This window comes from Heterodontus francisci, chromosome 19 (genome assembly GCF_036365525.1).
Source record: "Heterodontus francisci isolate sHetFra1 chromosome 19, sHetFra1.hap1, whole genome shotgun sequence".
Lineage (NCBI taxonomy): Eukaryota > Metazoa > Chordata > Chondrichthyes > Heterodontiformes > Heterodontidae > Heterodontus > Heterodontus francisci.
In genome coordinates, this window is record NC_090389.1 from 62,740,207 (window position 1) to 62,762,112 (window position 21,906).

The following is a 21,906-nucleotide window of genomic DNA, read 5'->3' on the forward strand; positions in this document are numbered from 1 at the left end:
TGAGATCAAAACAGTAAAAAGTGTAAAGTTAAAATTAAAGGCGCTTTATCCAAATGCACGAAGCATTCGTAATGTGTAGTACAAATTCATGGCAGAGAGAGAGAAAGGCGGGGAGTGCTGTTTTCATTGCCTACCCACCCCTGCTGCCATTTTACCAGCAGCGGGGGAGGTGGCAAACGGCCCGCCTGCCCCAGGCCAATTGAGGCACTTAATTAAATAACTAATTGCCACTTAAGGGCCTCCTTCCGCCACCAGTGAATTTTACCATTCTACTATTCTATACTGCACAGTATAACACTCACTTTTTCTCCTTTTATATAATGTGGTGACTTATGGTGTCCAATATGCAGTAGATCTAAATTTGAAGAGCAAAATTTGGTATTGGTGTTCCTTACAGAAAATTCAGTAATGTAAGAAATTGTTTTTCCTTTTTCAGAGTATGTTACCTAACTTTTACTGCACTTTTCCCATTGGACATCATCAGACCATGTATTGCTCTGTGGTTTTGAAGGAAGCAAGCAGATTGATCAATTCTAGGCCTCTGGCAATGTCATTTTTGAGTTGGGCATAATAAGTTATGCAAAACCTCCCCTCTATATTTTCTCTCTCCACCCTGTTGGGAGGAGCATCCATTGTGAGAGTGTAATTGTTATTTTTTAGCATTCCAACTTTTTAGGTAATTTATTTCCTTTAGAGAGGCTTTATCCCACACAACAGGAACTTTACCTGGCATTACTCTAGTTTGATGTAATAAAACAAGTAAAATCTTGCTTTTCTTTCTATACTTCATATTGAAGTCTTCAAAGGCATTTTATCCTGAATAATTTTCTTTAACTTTGAAACACCTTGTATCTCCTTAGGGGTCTTAATAGCTTGTTACCTAGTCTTTGCAACAAGGATGAGTGCAGACCAAGCAATACTGTTCGTTCGTGCAAAGAGGCCAAATGCAATTCAGACCCGTGGGCAGTTATTGTGTGTCCGGGAATTTTCCCAGTTCCTGATTCCATTACGAAATGTATTTTCCTGCTGTGACCCAAGAGCGCACGCTGTTACAATTTCTCAGTATCTCATTCGCCAGCGCCACCTGCTGCACGGATATGAAGCGCGGCAACTCAGACATGTCCCAAAAATAATTCATCTGACTTGCAAATTGTTACTAGACTTTGCAGAAAACAAGCAATTGATCGAAGAAGGAAATATAGAGATCCCAGATCTTACAGCAGAAATCGAAAAGACAGTATCGCAGTTGGGTGTAGTTCAACTGGATAAAGAATTTGATAGCCAAGGCTTTGATATGGGTGATCATTTTGAGCACACTGCAACTGAATTTATTCCTAATGAATCAGTATTGGTTAGTGAGCAAGAATTCGACCCTCTTTGGAAACGGCGTAATGCAGACTTCCTTCAGCCCTTGTCCCACCTGAAAAAGCGCCTCAGCTACAGTGAGTCAGATCTTCAGAGAGCTGAACTCTTTGCAGAGCAAAGTGAGACACCTTTTACAGCGTCTACACAGGTTACTTTCTCTGGCAAATTCCATCAGCAAAGTTTGTCTCAGCTCAACCTCAGACAGCCCAGTCCAATGCCAATGGACACCAACCAGATCAGCCCATCTGTTCTGAAAGTACCAGAGCTTTGTCTTGTTAAGCAAAGTCCATCAATGACCTTTAAATCTAGTCTCTGGGAATGTCACAAATCTTGTAATGCAAATGACCAAAAAGTGGAATCTCCCCTTTTTATAAGGAGAAAACTATCAAAAGAGATCCATAGAACATTTTCCTTAAGATCATCAACTACAGCTGCTGCACTAAAATATTTGATCTCTGAAGAACCTACTACATTTATCACCACTTCTCATGATACGGGTAACATTAATGAGGAAGAATGTACTCATACCAGTAAACAGAATGCCAGGGCTGCTAAGGAAAATATTTTCCCTTTGCCACTCTGCAAAAAATCTACAGATATAGCTTCAGTAAATCGGAATAAAGTGTTTCTGCTTGGGGATGAAGAGAGAAAAGCTAACTGGTCAGCTGAAGATATTCCATGTATCACAATACAATCAGAATTGAGCATTGAAGAAAGGAGATTTGCAGCAGGTAAAGCCATGGCATTTTGCATGGATTTTGATGAAGATCTCATGGATAAAGTTGAAATGTGGCAGGTCAGTTATTTTACAATATATTTATGGTGTATAACTTAAAGATTATATTTAACATTGATATGAACTATATTTGATGTAATTTCTGTGAATAATTCTCATTTCTCACCTGTCCCATCTCTTTCCGACCAGTACTCTTTTCCAGGTTTCCAATATCAACCAACCTTTCAATTCAATACTGCCTCTCACCTACTTTTCTCTATTACTCTAGTCCTTGTTTTTTAGCAGCCAAAAAAAAACCCAGCTGTGTGCATCCTGGGCTTGACATCAATCACTTTAACCATGATTGGCCCTCTTTAAAACCCACACCTCTACCTGCCTCTGCAGCATTCTGATGGTGTAAATATTTAACATGCATTTTTGTTTATTTTTATTGACAATTTAAGGGACATTTGAAATAGTTTCTGGGAGGTATGTAACCCATTGTTCCGTCAAGATTGTTATTTATGGTTTCCAATTTCACTCTATTTAATTTCAGGAAAAACATTGCTACACACTGTAGAAGGAAAAATAATTATTAGCTCAGGCGTGTTGTGAAGGCTGTTTTTACACATTAACATCATTGGATCATTTGTGTGTGATGTCCTAAACAAAAATCATAACCAATTAACTAGGACCAAGTAACTTGAGTTCCCTTCCAAAAATGGCTGCAATCTTCCTAAATATGTCACATTCTACTAGATTCACCTTGTTTGTTATTGTATCTGAAAATATTTATAGAACTCTTGCCCAAGCAAGAAGAATTCAATTGACTTTAATATATTTGGGCTTTTTTGTGTCCCTTTTTCTCCCTTTGATAGTATGGAAGTTTTAAATATAAAAGTACTGTTGCCTTTTTGCTAGAAATTCACCAGATGGTTCTTCGCAGCCATCAAATGGAGGAATTTCCATCCTAGAGAATGGAATTTATTTTTTCAATTTGAGTAATACAGTTAGCATTAAACTTTAAATACAGTTTGGTGAGAGTTGGGTGAATCCACTAAACTGAGTGGCATGCTAAATAGACTGACAGTGGGAATTTTGTGAGAGTACATGGGAATTCACTGGTAAGTAGTGAGTGAGTAGTACAGAAAGTGTTTTTTCAGCAAACTGAAATATAACCTAGTTTTCTAACTTTGACTGAGTGGCTTGCAGCTTTTTAATCAGTAAGTGGTCTTAATTGTTGTGACTGAAAGTTGGTTGATCGGTTGTAACTAATGTTTTGGAAGATTATATATTAGAGCAATAAAATAAAAGCAAAATACTGCAGAAGCTGGAAATCTGAAATATAAACAAGAAATGCTGGAAATACTCAGCAGGTCTGGCAGCATCTGTGGAGAGAGAAGCAAGAGTTAACGTTTCAGGTCAGTGACCCTTCTTCAGAACTGGCAAATATTAGAAATATAAAAGGTTATGAGCAAGTAAAGTGGGATGGGGCAAGAGATAACAAAGGAGAAGGTGTAGATAGGACAAGGTCACAGAATAGCGGACCAGAAGGTTGTGGAGCAAAGGCAAACAATATGTTAATAGTGTGTTGAAAGACAAAGCATTAGTACAGAGGGTGCTAACGGACTGAAAATTGAACAGCCGCAAGTACAAACATGAAAAAAAAACAGTGGGTAAGCAAGCTGAACAAACTAAGATGAAATAAAATAAACACACAAAAATTTTTTAAAAAAGGAAAATGAAAAAAATAACTAAAAATAAAAGTAAAATGGTGGGCGGGGGGGGGGGTGGGCCCGTCATGCTCTGAAATTATTGAACTCAATGTTCAGTCTGGCAGGCTGTAGTGTGCCTAATCGGTAAATGAGATGCTGTTCCTCGAGCTTGCGTTGATGTTCGCTGGAACACTGCAGCAATCCCAGGACAGAGATGTGAGCAGGGGGGAAGTGTTGAAATGGCAAGCAACCGGAATATTATATATTAGAGCAGGTGTTCTCAACCTTTTTGCTTCTGTAGCTCCCCGCCCACGTTTTAAAAAATTCCAAGGACCTCCTGTAGCACAGTAAGTATTTTTTCTGTAGAAAAATTAGATATACAGTTAAACTTTTTTAAAAATTGTTTTACTCTGTGAAACTTGCTGGTGCTGAGCAACAATTCTGTCAAGACATGGAGATATCTTTGAGCACACACACATATCATGGTCAATGTTCATCCTAGCTCAATACTTTGTTTTCATTGATGTCGGCACAGTGGCGCAGTGGTTAGCACCGCAGCCTCATAGCTCCAGGGACCCGGGTTCAATTCTGGGTACTGCCTGTGCGGAATTTGCAAGTTCTCCCTGTGACCGCGTGGGTTTTTGCCGGGTGCTCCGGTTTCCTCCCACCGCCAAGGACTTGCAGGTGATAGGTAAATTGGCCATGGTAAATTGCCCCTAGTGTAGGTGGTAGGGAATATGGGATTACTGTAGGATTAGTATGAATGGGTGGTTGTTGGTTGGCACAGACTCGGTGGGCCAAAGAGCCTGTTTCAGTGCTGTATCTCTAAGTAAAAGTAAAATAAATGTCATTGTTGAAAATCCAGCTTTGCATAAGTAGGTTGTGCTAAATGGAACCAAAGCTTCCAGTGCTGCAGAAGAAGCAGTGCAGTACTCATCGGAGCTTTCACATCTGGAGCCCCTACTGCCTTCAATGCCTGGCAGCCTCACTGCCTCCAATGCCATAGAATTATAGAATAGAATAGCACAGAAGGAATCCATTCAGCCTATCGAGTCTGCGTTGGTTCTTTTGAAGAGCAATCCAGTTAGTTCCACTCTCCAGCTCTTTCCCCACATCCCTGCAATTTTTTCTTCAAATACTTTTCATTCAATTCCCTTTTGAGAGCTTATATTGAATTTGTTCCACCACCCTATCAGGGATTTTGAAACTACCTGTCACTTCTCACCAGTTGGAACACCATAAGTTGGAGATCCCCCTGTCTCTCGCTTTAGTTTCCCCTCTTGCTATGTTTGAGAAAAACATCGATCATTTATGTAAAGTCTGATACTGTGAGCTAATCCTGCCACTTCCCCCTACATATTTGTCTATTTATAGAAACTTCAGTCGCTTGCATGTTGTGCACGCCAAATTAACACCACCCATTTTCCCCTGCCCATAGCTTCCCGTCGCCTTGCTTTTCTTGCCATTTTTGGGCCCTGCTTTTGCCAGGATTTCCTCGAGAGGAATTGATTTTCTACAGGCTCTTCCCACCATCTGTTTTCCTCTTTCGGAGGCTTCCTGCTGCCTCTAACTGGTGCTTAAATAACCCCATCTGAATGTTTCATTTGGCTACAAGTTCTGGGTATGTTGCTTCACTGTTTTAATACCCAGAGACCCCGCTCTATCAACTTCTATCCACATGCACGCCGCTATTTCAAACAATAGTCGGCTTGTGCCATCTAGAAGCATAGAGGATGGGAACAACATTGGGGGAGAATGGTGGTAATTCAAACATCACAGCCATGAAATATTTTATTGGATGTAGAAAATGTAAAATGGATCAAAAGAAATTGTCAGCAGTTTAATTTTAATGTTGAACTTTGTAAATGAATTGCTGGTTCACGAGAGAGAGGTGAGGGGTCAGATAGGTCACATGACTGGCAGGCATCACAGCTAGTGCCATACCAATCAGTCGCTTAAGAGCTGAAATGATCCAAGGGCTAGATTGATGATGGGAGAAACGCAGGCAGTGGACCCCTTGAAACCTTCTTGCGGATGCCCGGTTGAGAACTCCTGTATTGGAGGAATATCTACAAAAGCAGAGCTTGCTGAGAATTAGGTGAATCTGCTAAATAGTGACGACAGGAATTTGGTTGAGTGAAAAATCATGCAGAGGGGTAAGTTGATGCTAAGTAGTTTAAACCAAGGGGCAACAGTAAATATATAAATAATTAGAGTAATTAATTAGATCCAATAGGTTAAAATTAACCAGGTGGAGGATATCAACATTAAAGGGATCTGAATTGATTTAAATAAAAATCTGGTACACATAAATAGTAAATAGGAGTAAGGGGATACTGAACTACTGGAGTGAAGGAGACTGAGAAGGAACATGATAGAGGTATATAAAATTATGAAAGGCATAGATAGCGTAGATAGCCAGAGTCTGTTTCCCATGGTAGGGGTGACTAAAACTAGAGGGCATAGATTTAAGGTGAGAGGGAGGAGGTTTAAAGGGGATCAAAGGGGTACATTTTTCACACAAAGAATAGTGGGTATCTGGAATGAGCTGCCTGAGGAGGTGGTGGAGGCAGGAACATTAGTGACATTTAAGAGGCATCTGGACAGGTACTTGAATGAGCAAGGCCTAGAGGGATATGGAATTAATGCAGGCAGGTGGGATTAGTATAGATAGGCATTATGGTCGGCATGGGCACGGTGGGCCGAAGGACCTGTTTCTATGCTGTACGACTCTATGACTCTATGTATGTGTGCGTACATACTTTTTAAGCAAAATGATGGGAAAGCTGCAATCAATCCCTGAAATTCTTGTGCCATGTGGGAACTTAAGGATACTTCATGTCTTGGATGATTGTGTGTGCAGGAAAATCCCTCCAATTCAAACAGAAGCTCAAGGTTTCTGAAGTCACTGCAGGACATATAGGAGGCTGAGAATTTCCTGGAGCACAAGTTCCAAGAGTTGCTCATTGTGGAGCTACAGAGAGTTCAGGAGGATAGTAAGTGGGTGGCCATCTGGAGGGTGGGATGAGGCAGGCAGTACAGGAATCCTCTGGCAGTGTACTGGTGAAGGTGATGACCCCTCTGGAGTGCAGTCCAGAGAAAATCCACGAGACTCTGGGACAAATGACTGCAGGGGAACACAAAAAGTGTAGAAATACAGTGGAATCGGGGATTTGGTCGTTCAGGGATAGACTGGCATTTCTGTAACTGCCAATGTGACTCTCATATGATGTGTTGCTTTCCAGATGTCGGGGTAAAGGACATCACTGCACAAATGCAGAACATTTTCCGGGAGGAAGGGGAACAGCCAAAAGTGTTGGTCCATGTTGGAACCAATGAAAAGGACTGAGATCCTAGAATTACTTAGACTTTACAGCACAGAAACAGGGAATTCAGCCCAACTGGTCTATGCGGTGTTTATGCTCTACACAAGCCTCCCCAGCGTAACCTTTTTATCCCTTTTCTCCCTCGTATTTATCTGGCTTCCCCTTAAATATAAGTATGTTATTCACTTAGACTACTCCTTGTGGTAGTAAGTTTCACATTCCAACCTCTCTCGGAGTGAATAAGTTCCTCCTGAATCCCCTATTGAATTTGGTAGTGACTGTCTTGTATTTACAGCCCCTAGTTTTGGACTCCTCACAAGTGGAAACATTTTGTCTATGTCTACTCCATGTTTCAGGAGCTAGGGAGGAAGTTAAAAAAGCGGGACTTTAAAGGTGGTGACCTCTGGAATACTCCCAATGCCGCATGCTAGCGAGCATAGGAGCATTAAGTTAAGACAAGTTATCATGTGGCTGAGAATATGGTGCAAGACGGAGGGCTTCAGATTCCTGGGCCATTGGGATCAGTTCTGGGGCAGGAGGGACCTGTACAAGATGGATGGGTTGCTCCACAACAGGGCTGGGACCAATCTTCTTCCAGGGCAGTTAACTAGTGTTGTGGAGCAGGGTTTAAACTAATTTAACAGGGGGAGGGGCACTAGGAAGAAGCATTGCAGAGGATTGGGAGAGACAAACAGCATTAGAATGAAGAGTAGTTCAGAAAGAGCAGGGATCAGACAGGGGAAATGCAAGGCAAACTAAGGAAGGTTTAGAGTGCATTGGCGTAAATGGTCATTAAGATTGGTTAACTGCAAGCAAAAGTAGCCATATGGGATTATGATATGGTGGCAATAACAGAGACTTGGCTCAAAAAGGGGGAGGAATGGGTACTTAATTAAAATGAAACCGAGAAAAGGGAGGCTTATGATAAATGTTGGGTTCATAATTCAGTCGAGAACCATGCTGAATACGGAAAGTACAGGGGAGAACTGATAAAGGAAATAAGAGCAGTAAAGAGTATCTGAGAATAGATTAGCAGGTAACATATAAAAGGGAACACAAAAGTCATCTTAAACAAAAAGTAAAAGGATAGTCAAAGAAAGGGTGGGGCCGATTAGGAACCAAAAAGGAGATTTGTTTTGGAAGCAGAGGACATGGCTGGAGCACTAAATAAGTACTTTGTTTATGTCTTCACTGAAGAGCAAGCTGCCAATGTCACAGTAAAGGAGGCGGCAGTAGAAAAATTGTGTTGAATAAATATAGATAATGCAAAAGTACTTAAAAGGTTGGAAGCACTCAAAGTAGAAGAGTCACCTGGTCCAGGTGGGATGCATTCTCGGTTGCCAGGAGAAGTAAGGGTGGAAATTGTGGAAGCTCTGGCCACAATCTTTCAATCCTCCTTGGATATGGGAGTAGTGCCAGAGGACTGGAGGTCTTCAAATTTTACACCCCTTTTCAAAAAAGGGAGAGGGATAAACCCAGCAACTACAGACCAGTCAGTGGGAAAACTTTGAGACGCTAATCCAGAATAAAATTAATTAGCACTAGAAAAAATATGGAAGCTAGCATGCATTTATTAAAAGCAAATTGTATTTGATGAACTTGATTGAGTATTGATGTATATATGGTGTTCCAAAGATGTTTGATAAAGTACTGCAGAATAAACTTGTTAGCAAAATTGAAGGGGCAGTAGCTGCATGCATACAAAATTGGCTAAGAGACAGAAAGCATAGGGTAGTGATGAACAGTTGTTTTATAGGCTGCAGGGAAGTGTGCAATGGTGTTCCCCAGGGGTTGGGAGCATTGCTGTTCTAGATATTAATGACCTGAAGTTGGGTATACAGGATACAATTTCAAAGTTGGAAATGTAGTAAATAGTGACGATAGTAACGGACTTCAGTAGGACATAGACTGGTGAAATGGGCACATTAAATTTCAATGCAAAGAAGTGTGAAGTGATTCATTTTGGTAGGATGAGAGAGACAGTAAAAATTAAATGATACAATTTTAAAGGGGGTGTATATACACAAGTCTTTGAAGGTGGCAGGACAAGTTTAGAAGGCTGCTAAAAAGGCATATGAGATCCTTGATTTTATAGAGGCAGTGAGTACGACAGTGAGCAAGTTATACTAAACCTTTATAAAACACTGGTTAGGCCCCAGATGGAGTATTGTTTCCAGTTCTGGGAACCACACTTTAGGAAGGATGTTGGGGCCATGGAGAGGGTACAGAGGAGATTCATTAGAATGGCACTAGGATGAGAAACTTCAGTTATGTGAAAAACTGGAATAAATACAGAAAATGCTGGAAATACTCAGCAGGTCAGGCAGCTTCTGTGGAGAAACAGTTAACGTTTCAGGTCGCTGACCTTTCATCAGAAAAACTAGGGTGGTTCTCCTTCGAGCAGAGAATGTTAAGGGGAGATTTGATAGAGGTGTTCAAAGTCAAAGGATTTTGATAGAATAAATAAAGAGAAACAGTTTCCAGTGGCAGAAGGGTTGGTAACCAGAGGAAAGAGATTTAAGTTAATTGGCAAAAGAACCAGAGGAACAAAAAATTATGCAGCAATTTATAATCTGGTTTGTATTGCTTGAAAGAGTGGTGGAAGCAGATACAATGGCCGGAATTTTACCTACTGTAATCGGGTCAGTTCGGAGGCATCTGGGTGGCGAAATGGCGTCCAATGACATCGGATCCCCGGCGTCATCACGCACAGACGCCATTTCACAACCCAGGAAGTCTGGCTCGATCGAGTCACCGCTCGCTGCCCGACCGCAAGTAATTTGAAGGTAATTAAAGTAGTTGAGAAGCCAACTGACTGCAAATTTTCTTGGGTCTTCGGATTTTACGGCCATAAAGTGGGTCACTGATCGTGTCGGGGACCCGGCAGCTTTAAAAGGGCAGAAAGCAGGCAATCAGTGAGAGTGTTGGAGGTAAGGTTTTTGGTGTTGCTTAACTGAAAGGTTTTGTGTCATATAAATGTTGACATTTGTAGCTTGTGCAGAGGGCTCCAACTGAGACTGACTCACTGCAGCTAGGGACCTATCTGTCCTGAGTCAGTGAGTGAAAGAAAGGGGGTTGTGTGTGCCTGTCCTGACAGCTGGAGCTTAAAAGATTTAATCATTGAACCTGGTAACCAGTCCAACGAAGGGAATTGTGCATTCTGGAGGCAGCTCTTCAGAGGGGGAGGACCATGCCCCAATCAGGGACAGAAGGACAGCTGGGCATGGGCATGCGCAAGCAGCTGGTCAAGTGGCTCCCCGTTATGTGGGAGGGAGAGCAGGTGGCAGAGTCGGGCAAGAGTGAACACGTCAGGAGACGTGCCTACCCAATGGGCAGGGTATATCGGCTGCACCAGAGCTACCTGTACCAGTTGGAATGCCAGTGCAGAAGAAGGCTGCATCTGTCACGTGAGACTGTGACATTTCTTTGTGAGATGGTGGCAGTGGATATAGCCTCAAACTGCCTCGGTGGCCATCCAATGCCGGTTGCTCTAAAGGTGACCATCGCCCTTAACTTTTATGCTTGTGGCTCTTCCCAGGCTTCGACGGTAGACCTATGCGGAGCCTCCCAAGCAGCTGCACACCACTGCATAAAGGTTGTGACTGAGGCATTGTTCAGACGTGCTAACAATTCCATTTGTTTCAAAACTGACAACACCAGCCAGGCTGAAAGATCAAGAGGATTCAGCACAATAGCTGGGTTCCCACCGGTTCAAGGCGTGATAGACTATATGCATGTGGCGATTAGATCACCAGCAGGTCATTCAGGGGCATTTGTTAACCGAAAAGGCTTCCATTCATTGAATGTTCAGCTTATATGCGTTCATCGGAAGAGAATCATGTAGGTTCGTGCACAGTACCCAGGGAGTTGCCACGATGCATACATTCTCAGAAACTCTCAGGTGCCTGCTCTTTTCAGTCCCCCAGATAGACTGGAAGGTTGGGTACTTGGCGACAGGGGTTATCCTTTGAAGACATGGCTGATGACACCCATGAGAATCCCAAGGGGTCATGCTGAGGAACGCTTCAACGAAAGCCATGCAGCCACCAGAGTGACAATCAAACAAATGATTAGCCTGCTGAAGATGATATTTAGGTGTCTGGACTGCTCAGGTGGATCACTCCAGCACAGGTCTCCAGGATTATTGTCTTTTGCTGCGCCTTGCACAACGTTGCGATGGAAAGGGGAGACGCCATTGAGGAGGTTCAAGGTAACCGTGAGGCGTCGTCAGATTAAAATGGAGTTTCTGATGAGGACGATTGGCACCACCCACATGATGGCAGGGGAAAGGAAGCAGAATGTCCTCTGGAATTAAGAGTGAGAGAGACCCGGGATGCCTTGATAGGCAGGCATTTCTCTTGAGAGGATCGTGGCATGCAATGAGCCATTGTGGTATTTTGAGAGGGGAAGGACACACACATCCAAGAGAAGAGATGATCTGATGAAAAACAACATCATGTCACGATGAACCCAACCCAAGTGTGTGACATCTCACATATAACCGCTTGAACAGCACAACGATGTCTGATGCAATCTCTTGGACGACATATGCAAAGTTAAATGTTCAAAGCACAAATTTATTTGGTGATTTAATGTCCAATTCAAATAAATAATTGGAAGGTAACCCAGTGAACCAGAAGTGATGTTGCAGTGATTTCTTAAAATGTTTGCATGTGCTCTTGCATGTGGACAATCCCTCGCTACCAAACTCACCAGAGATAGGTGACTGATCGGGCTGCCGCCCTGCTCTAGATGACATTGGCGGACGTCCTCTGCCTGCTCACAGCCGTGCAGGCCACGGCAGATCAGGGTGCTCATGAGAGAAAGCAGAAGCACCCTCTAACGCCCTGAGAGTTTGTGGTTGACATGTCACTAGCGGAGGGAGCAAGGGGCTGCATGATGCATCTGGAGTGCCCTGAGAGGAGTACCCATGTGCTATCAGCTGCTGCCCCTGTGCCCTCCTGAGGCTCGACTGGTCCTCAAAGCTGACCTCAGAGGGATGAGCAGCCTTGACCTGCCGCATGTGCATCTGAGTTTGCACCCTGATGGCCTGGTCCAGGGAGGCTACACTCCCCCTGAGATCATGGATGGCTTCCAATACTGGCCCTCCCACTGCAACTGCCAATCTGTCAACGGAGGATGCCAGATGGACAAATGCCTGAAGTTTGCAGCTGACATGCCCTTGATGGACGTTTCCAGTGTATATGCTATGGTTTGCAGCGTCTCTGGCAACTCCGCCAGATGTCCCTGCACCGCATGTTGAACCTGCAACATTCCTGCCGAATGGATGTTTTCAGAGGTACGTCATCAGCTTCTGGCTCTGCACTGGCCTGGCCTCCCACACTCCTCTGAGTGTGAGAGGCATCAGCCAGTTCTGCCTTTGATGGCCGGTCTGGCGACTGTGCTGTGCTAACACCCGTAAGTGACATCGTTTCTGTGGAGACAGTAACCCCAACCGTGGTGGAGGTTTCTGTGCTGGCACTTGGTGAGGTGTGATGATGTGGCGGTGCACCCTCTGAGGCAATCTCCTCATCCTCAGAGGTGGACTGTTGAGCCCCCAAGACCCCTCCTGGCCGCTGATGTGTTTCACCTGCAGGGAAAATCAGATTGTTAAGTTTGATCAGCATCACAGATTTCGGCACCTGTCCCTTACTGCATTTTGGTCACATTTGTGTGAATCAACTTTTATTAGCTCACTTCAATGCATGAGACCATCAACACTTCAACTGCCCCCCCCCCCCCCCCCCCACCACATTATGGGTCACTCACTGACGGCCAGGGCTGCCAATCTCGCCATCTGCTATGGCGCGTCCTCTGTCTTCCCCTGCCAGCTTCAAGGCATCCTCCTCCACACTGATCAGGTATGCCTGATTGCCATGGTCACCACCGGTCCAGGACCCCTCTCTGGCACTGTGAGCCGTCTTCTCCTATTTAAAAAGCATCACTAGTTTAGACATATGATTTGGTATCTCAGATTCTCGCCCATTGGGTTTGTTGTTGCATTTCACTGCTGCTGCAATGCAGTGCCCAATTTGAACACATATGCATTCTTCCCAGACCTGCCCATCTTGCGTTCCAATGCAATGCAGCAGGTAAGGACTACTCAATGCTGGTTTCCACCTTGCATCATTAGGACAGACTGACCCTTCCCTGACACATTCACAATGAGATTAATGAGAAGTACCCCTTATCCGGGCAGAGCGAAGCATGTCATTGAGCCGCTTGTGGCACTGGAGCCAAGTCCTCCGTACCACACAGCAGCTGCTGACGACCTCGCCGACCTCCAGCCAGGCCCTCTTGGTCATGTCTGTGGGCCTTCTTTAGCCGTCAGCGTTAAATAAGATATCACGCCTCTCCTCCACCGCCTGGAGTAGGACCTGCAGCGATTCCTCTGAGAATCTGGGGCTGTGGTGAACCTTCTCTCCTCCATCAATCTGGATTTCTTCTGCAAATCTTTTCTCCTCTCCTGCCCCTGGGCACTGTCGGTTTTCCTTCACTTCTTGACTTTACAGTCAGTTGGTCTCCTCTGCAGTTACACTCACAGCTCTTCCTCGGATGTACTCCCCTGAGCAGCTGCTCCATTGTAATGCTGTATGCCTTCTTAAAAGGCTTACATTGGCCCCGCCCCCAAATCTACTGATAGGGCATGCGCGGCTGATTCAGTCGGGTACCGAACATGCCAAGGGCCGCTAATTGGCTGCCCCACGTGTGATGCCGGTGGGCGGGCGGCGCGGAGCAGATTCGGCTTACTCGGCCGCATCTGCCCTGGAGTTGTCGGGAGCTGAAAAATTCTGGCCAATAACTTTCAAAACGGAATTGGATAAATACTTGCTGGAAAAATATGCAGGACTTTGGAGGAAAGGGTGAAGGAGTGTGACTGGGACTGATTTTATAGATCTTTCAAAGTGGCAACACAACTACAATGAGCTGAATTGCATCCTCCTGTGCTATATCATTTTATGATTGAATGATATGCCCAGATTCAGAATAAAGCTCCCTGTGCTTTTCCCCAACTTCAAGAGCATCCTAATGTACCTGTGTGAACGTTTCCATTTCCCTTATTAGATGTCCTTGGCTTCTTTTGTGCTATGATTGTGAATTTAGTGCTGTAAGGCCATATCTATTATCTGATTAAGACAGTCATTCATTTCACGTTGAATCTTTACAGTTGGTGGTGAGATTAAAATTTAATCAGATCAATCTGAGCTACATTGAAATCCTGTGCTTCCTGTCTCCCTCTTTTTTTTTTGTATTCTGTTACAATGTGTATGGTGTCATAAGCTGCGAGAATTAAACTTGGGTGGTTTATACTCACCATCAGAACTCTAGTGAAGCCATTGCCTGTAATCAGTCCTATAATTTATTACGTTCTATGACTTCTATATTTTGGATTTGCTGCGGCAGCTTTGATTTAATTTCCAGTCCATCATTTGTTTGCCAGGTATTATGGTCAGTAATGATGATCAACTGATGTATGTCAGTCACCTTAATGATGTTGAATGATGGGCTAGAACTGATTAATGGGAAATAAGGCATTTACATTTTATTATATAAAGTTTTAAAAGATAGTTTAGTCACTCAAATTGCCTTTTGAATTTAAATTAGCATCGATGACTTTATGAATTTATTTCTGAACTTGCGTTCAACCTCAAAATTTCACCATGGCTTTGATCTCCAAAAAGACATGGCAAGAAGTCATTTGAAAACCAACATCCTGTTACTAAAAATTATCCATGCACTCTCGTGGTGATTGTACAGGTCGTGTTTACACAGTTTAACAAATGTTTTGACAAGCCAAAACCCTTTCCATTTTAAGCTGAATTCTTTTGAACTGAATGCATTGTGGAACAGTTCCATGGTCCGTTTGAATCTTTTAGCTCTTTAACTGGATTAAAGCTTATTTAAAATTTTTTGTTATTGCATTCAGTTTTGGATGTCTGGTAAATTATGTTTAAAGTTAAATACCATAAAGCCATGTTTTGTTCTTTTCAAGTGATACAAAAAGGTGACAAATATGGAAACTATACCCAGATGTTTCAATCTTTACTAGTAAAGACATTTATTATGATTAAAAGGCATAATACTATTTTATGGCTTTATTCTGGTGCAGAACATAAAATATTAAAATTAAAAATTTATAATTATTGCAATATAGATTTTTTTACATTGGTTTATGAGCACTTAATGCGTTTTTATGACATTCCTTGTCCTATTATAATAAAGGCATGACCTGCATGTGTTAAGTTTTCATGGACAAATATTGCTGATGGGATTTTGTGGGCTACAGCCTTGTTTATTTCATGCATAATTAATGGTAGCATTTTATCCCAGTTTTGCCATTATTTATGATTGCCTTTATGTTGTAATCACAAAGTGCAAACAAATGATTTAAAAAGCACAAAAAAAAGTCATTAAAGGAGAAGTGCAATGGGTGGGAGAGGCAACACTACCAATGTAAACAATGTGCTTCAAAATCTCCATTCATGGTAGGTGACAAACCTGTTTTCATCAGTATTATGGTTAGCAGTTAGCTTCATAGGGAATTTCATAGTGCAACGTCAGGACTGTTCCTGGAAGCTGAATGAGAAGTGCTCCAGAGTCACTGCTGATGCTCAATAGCTGAGCTCAATCAAGCAACTGCTTATGGACTCCTAGTGGGTAGTTTTCACCTTTATCGTGTGGAAGGTACACTAGTAGACCAGATTGCCTGTCTGTTATAGAATCCATCTGAATTTCATTTTGACTCATCCTCATCACCAGTTTACTGACCAAACAGTGAAGGGGAAAATTATCCTTGAAATTATCATGCAGAAGGAGACCATTTGGCTCATCATGTCTGTACCAATGCTAGCTCTTCGACTGAAGCTTCCTGCTCTGATCCTAGATCCTTGCCATTTCCCTATTTGCTTTTTTAATTATATTTTAAATAGTTAGCTAGTCTGTTATTAAATAATGCTGTAGTCTCTGACTCAATAGCCATATATATAAAGCATTCCATGTTCTAATAATCATTTGTATGAAAAAATTCTTTCAATTTCTCACTTAATTCTGAATCAACCCCCATTTACCAAGAACTGGGAACCATCTTTACCATTTATCCTCTCAAACTTTGTCATAGCTTTGAAAACCATAATCAGATCGCCCCTTAATCTTTTACGTTCCAGACCAAAAACAATTAATTCTTAACGATAACTACTCATTCTTAGTATCAGAACAGTGATCATTTCCATATCTTTTCTCAAGGATATGTCCATAACTTCAGTGTTCCAACTGTGGCCTAATCAATTTTTTGTACTAATTCTAGTAAGAGAAGAGACCAAATAATTGTATGCTGTTTGGGACAAAGACAGTGACATCATTTGGATGAGGAAGTATTTCAGGTTGAAATGATTCCTCTATGCATTCTTTTTTCAGCAAGAGATATAACCATGTATCGACATTAAGAAATGAAATCATGTGCACGCGCCCATTTAATTGAGAATAGATTCTATAACTGAAGAATAAGACCAAAAGGTTGAATCTGTCTATCTTTCAACATGTTGATACTTCACACAAAATTCATTTTAGCTACTCATTATATGTGGAAAATTCAGAGTTGCTAGTGAAGTTGTAGTATTCCAAAGTTCATAAGATAAATGAAAAGATCAATTCCTAAAGAGATGCCAGGGCTGTGCTTTTATTTGCTTTGATTTTTTTTTTAGAATTGTTATGTCCTCATCTGTATATGCATTTCAATAGGTGTGTGTTTTTGAAGAGCTGACTGTTCACACCATCTGGACAAGATTTTTGATAAATTTAATTGTATCCAATATTTTCATTTTGATGTAGCGTGAACTAAATGTCAGAGAAGGAACTTGGGAAAGGATTCGTACAGAGAAGAATCCTTATGTGTTATGCAGTCTTATGTGGTCCTGGCTTGAGCAGTTGAAAGAACCCGTTCTAAGTAGGCAAGATGTGGAAGCCTTGGCACATAAATATATGGACCCCAATAAAGCTTTTTACTCATTGGAAAAGGTAATCATCAGCATTTTCATATCCATCTATTCTAAGCATTACCATAGCAAACTAAGTTTTTTCACTAGCTTTTCTGTTAAACCTATATATTGTATGATTTTTAACAGTTCTCACTAGGAAAAGATGAATCACATTCTCTGGGGGAGGGGAGTATGTGATTTTATTTGATACCATTATTGAAACCTATAGGGTGTGATCATGGTCAGTGTCATTCAATCCATATTTAAGAATTAATTGGCTTTAATTGTGTAATGCCGTTTTAAAATGTGATTCATCTGCATGAAATGTACAATAATTCAAATACAATCATGCATGATATAATATGCTTGTAAGCATAATAGTCTTTACTTACTTAGTCTTTTTTATTAATTTAAACAGGGTCAATATCAGACAGTGCTTTGCATTCTTGATTGTATGGCACAATTGCGAGACCTACCATTTGGTGTGGAAGATGCTATACTTACTCGGGCAATTAGAGCTTTTACTAAGGCAAGTACTGTATCTTGAAAAAAAAAATGGAGAAAAATATTTTGAATGATTAGATTTAGAGAAGTGTTGTTTTTGCTCCAATCTTCAATCCTGAATGGCCTTTCTAATTGAATTAGAAATAGATTTAAAACTTTTTCTATTCCTCAATGTACCGAAGTGTTTCACGTTCAATAAATTACTTTTGAAATCTAATCGTTATGTTGTCAAATGTGGCAGCCAATTTATGCGCAGTAAGGTCCCACAAAAAGCAGAGATAAGACCAGTTAATTTTTTTTTGCCAGTGTTGGCTGAGGAATAAGTATTGGCCCAAAGATATACAATTAAGAATAAGTAGGATATATGGTTTAACATTACAGTGACTGTAATCTGTTTCTTTGAAAACTTTGCAAAGAAAGTCTATGAATGTGGTCATTGAGTTTCTTGCATCTTTTAGTGACTTCTTCAGTGATACTTGATGTATGAATGATGTGTTATGTCACCCATTTAAAGCAAGTGGCCAATATGAGGACAGTAGCTTTTTCACCACATTGGGTGAAGTTTGTCCACCAACAAATGATGTAGATTAATGACACAATGAAAAAAACAGGTCAGAGACAACTCACTTGAATTATACCAACTACAAAACTAGACAATTTGTAATTGATGCCCTGAAAAGGGCAATTATTGTACTGGAAGTAGACACGTCTAAGATTTTCATGCCTTCCAGTTGACGTGAAGATTTCTTTCGAAGGAATTGAATCAGGGAATAAGGTGGTGGTGGTACTGGAAATCATTTTTAAAGAACATCAACAGAATCGCTATGGATGCTTGGATGCTTCTACAACTCACCATGTTACTAAATGGTCAGTCTCTGGAAGAGAATCAGCATGCTTTTCAGGCAACGATTACACTTGGGTCATCTGCGTATTATAAATAAATGGTAATGATTCGATCCTTCTTCCTCTGCATATACACAGTGCAGTATTAACACGAGTATCATCAAAAATCCACCATGTTTCAGGCATGCAAAATATCACAGGAAATGCCCAGAGCAGGACTAAGAATACCTGGAGGAATAGACTCTCCACCCTGAAACATTTGTAGGTCCCTCAACAGGAGGTTAAAAGTAGATGGATTTCATGGTATCGGTCCAGAACAAACCATGGTCAAGATTCTGTTGTATGTGTTGAGGCAGTCATGTGGTCATCAGTAAAAGCTAATCACTCTTATAGGGTAATATGTTGCATCCATTTCCCTGGTAATCATTCCCTGCACCCCCATCACCCCTTGCCTTGCACACCTATCCCAAGAATCAATCAAAAGATTCAAATAGAGGAGGTGACTAGAGTTCTGGTATCTCCTTGCTTTATGCCCTATGGAAAATGGGCATCATTTGGCTCATTATGATTCCCGACAACCAGACCTGCATTTTGCATGATCTGGCATTAATATCCCCAGTGCTCTAAATGACAGCTTGGCATTCAAGCATGAATTAATTAAATGCTGATGCTTCCTTTTAATGGTCAAATTCCATTAGCATCTAGAAATGCTTATTTCTAAAAATTTTATAATATAAAACATGATATGTCAAAAATCGAACAATCCATACCACTTATTCATACTAGTGGATCTTCTGTGGCACTGCTCATTGCGAGCATTTCTCTTATCTGTCATTCCTGTTGCTGCTACTCCCTCTATCTCCACTTCTGCATATCTCTGTGTCATCTTCTATTTTTGTGTGACTCTTTCAATAAGACCACCTCTCATTTTTCTAAACTCCAATAAGTATAGGCCCAAGCTGCTCAACCTTTCCTCATAAGGCAACTCCTTCATCCCACAAATCAACCTAGTGAACTTTCTCTGAAATGCCTCCAATGCAAGTATATCCCTCATTAAATAAGGAGACCAAAGATATATGCAGTACTCTAGGTGTGGTCTCACCAACGTCCTGTACAATTGTAGCAAGACTTCGCAACTTCTAGACTCCATCCCCCTTGTAATAAAGGCCAACATTTCATTTGCTTTCCTAATTACCTGCTGTACCTGCATGCTAACTTTTTGTGATTCATTTATGAGGACACCCAGATCCCTCTGTCTACAGAATGCTGCAGTACACTCTCAATTTAAATAAAATTTTGCTTTTCTATTCTTCCTACTGTCATGCAGGCCCCCACCTTCCAAGAATGAGGCACACATTATTTCGCCACATGAACATTAAAACTTAAAATTGGTACAGGGAAGAAAAGAGGGCCTATGACAAGGCATTGCCAGGCCCCTCGCCAGAAAGATCTTTTTTGCATGTTAGCAGACAGTGTTGGAACAAAGGACCCAGTCCTTCTCCAATACACAGAAGAAGTGGTCAGACCAGTTTAGTTACATGACTGGCTGTTTGAATTTGATCTTGCCACAGTGTTTGAAACTCTTTTCTCCTGGGCTGAGAACACCTCACTCCTGTCTGCACCCATCTCTTTCTCACGGAACTGAAGACCCATTGAAGACACATGAACCCCAAGAGAGAAAAGTCTCCTACGGTGAACAAGGCTTAAGAAGAATACTGGGCCCCAATGAAAAACAAGACTATTTATAAAAGGACTACAGTGAGTTCGAAGCACAGTAAACAAGAAACTCTTCTGATATTGCCTCAAACCTCTATTTTTCTTCTCTCTTCTGTCCCTATTTGCATGCGTGTATTGTGTATGCATGCTAGCGTGGGCGCAACGTATATCCTTAGGCGTTAACCGAATTAGAGTTTAAGTTTTAATAAATTTCATTTTCTTCTTTAAACCTAAGAAGGTCTGTCAGTGCTCATTTCTTTGCCTTATAATTGGAAAGCAGTGAACCAGGATTCACCAAGGGGGAGCTCAAAACATAGTGTGTTTTAAAAAAATTAAACCCTGTTACAATAAGGCCAGTTGAAGACAGTAAAAAACCCCTAGATACTTTTCTCACCTGGTCGTTACAGAAATTTGGGGGCTTGTCCAGGATTTTACCCACAGACAAACAAGAGAAATTGGAAGTGGGAAGCCAAATTGTTTCCAAACAAAAGAAAAGCAAGATTAATACAGGTTTTTTTCTGGTTGTGTGATTGAATACTAACATGTTTGCAACTGAAGCGAGTAGCTGTCCAAGCTAGGGTGAAGTAACTTGGGATAAGTTAAAAGCACTGTCTATGGAGCAGTTGAGGAAAATGGCTGAGCAGTGTGGGATCACTGTACGTGGCAAGGCTAGGAAGTCTGAACTCCTAAGGCTAGTGGCCAACCATTTTTCCCTTGAATCTGAAGAAACAGAAGCAGGGTTAGAAGCCGACCCAGAGAGGGTACTACTAGCAAAGTTACAATTGGAACAAAGCAAACTTGAATTAGAGGAAAAAGAGAAAGAGAGGCAGGAGAGGGAGAAAGAGTGAGCCTTCCAGAAGGAATGGGAAGAGAAAGAAAGGACCTTCCAGAAGGAACGTGAAGAAACAAAGACAGGAGAAGGAACGAGAGAGAGCGAAAGAATATTCCAGATAGAATGCGAAGAAAGAGAGTTGAGGCAGTTTGAGTTAACTAGGGGGCGACAAAGTAACCACAGTGAAAGCATGGCCAATATGGAGAAGCATTATTCAGGGCTTATAATTGCTAAAAGTTGCTCAATTAATTCCAAAATTCAATGAGGAAGATGTGGAAGTGTTTTTTGCGTCATTTGAGAAACCGGCAAGGCAGCTAAAATGGCCAGCTGAGACCTAGTCTCTTTTAATGCAAAGCAAACTAATTGGAAAAGCTCATGAGGTTTATTCCTTGTTGCCAGATGAGAGTTCATCAAATTATGAACTGACCAAAAATGCTATCCTCGGGACATATGAATTAGTACCTGAAGCTGACCGCCAAATGTTAGAACCCTCAAAAAGCAAGCTAACCAAACTTATCTGGAGTTTGAAAGAGGTAAGCAGCTGGCTTTTGGCCAGTGGCTGAGGGCTCTTAAAGTGCAGCTCAGCTATGAGACTCTGAGAGGTAATCCTGTTAGAGGAATTTAAAAACTCTCTCCCACTCAATAAAGACCAATGTAGAGGAGCAGCAGGTTCAGGGAGTCCGGCAAGTGGTCGTTCTGGCTGATGAGTTTGCTTTAATTTATGTCGCTTTCCCGGGGGAGAACCTTTCCTAATCACCCCCTCAAATCAGAAAAGGACAAAGGATGGGAGGTGATAGAAGCCCAGGCAGTCCTGGAAGAGAAAGGAAAGCAGGAGACACGGGGGCCCTCCTCCAGCCAAAACGGAAGGTGCTTGTGAGCAAGAGCGAGACCCGGAGACCTGTATGTTTCTATTCCA

The 21,906-nt window shown here is 41.8% G+C and overlaps 1 protein-coding gene across 12 annotated transcripts in view; it reads left to right on the plus strand.

Annotated features, from left to right (window-relative positions):
- Positions 1 to 21,906, plus strand: part of ptpdc1a (protein tyrosine phosphatase domain containing 1a) — a 179,691-nt gene that overhangs the window by 149,625 nt on the left and 8,160 nt on the right. For all 12 annotated transcript variants that reach the window (XM_068051770.1, XM_068051771.1, XM_068051776.1 and 9 more), the window contains 3 exons: positions 861 to 2,161; positions 16,950 to 17,135; positions 17,514 to 17,624. In XM_068051770.1, the coding sequence (XP_067907871.1) occupies positions 861 to 2,161; positions 16,950 to 17,135; positions 17,514 to 17,624 (1,598 nt within the window). The remainder of the gene's footprint in view (positions 1 to 860; positions 2,162 to 16,949; positions 17,136 to 17,513; positions 17,625 to 21,906) is intronic.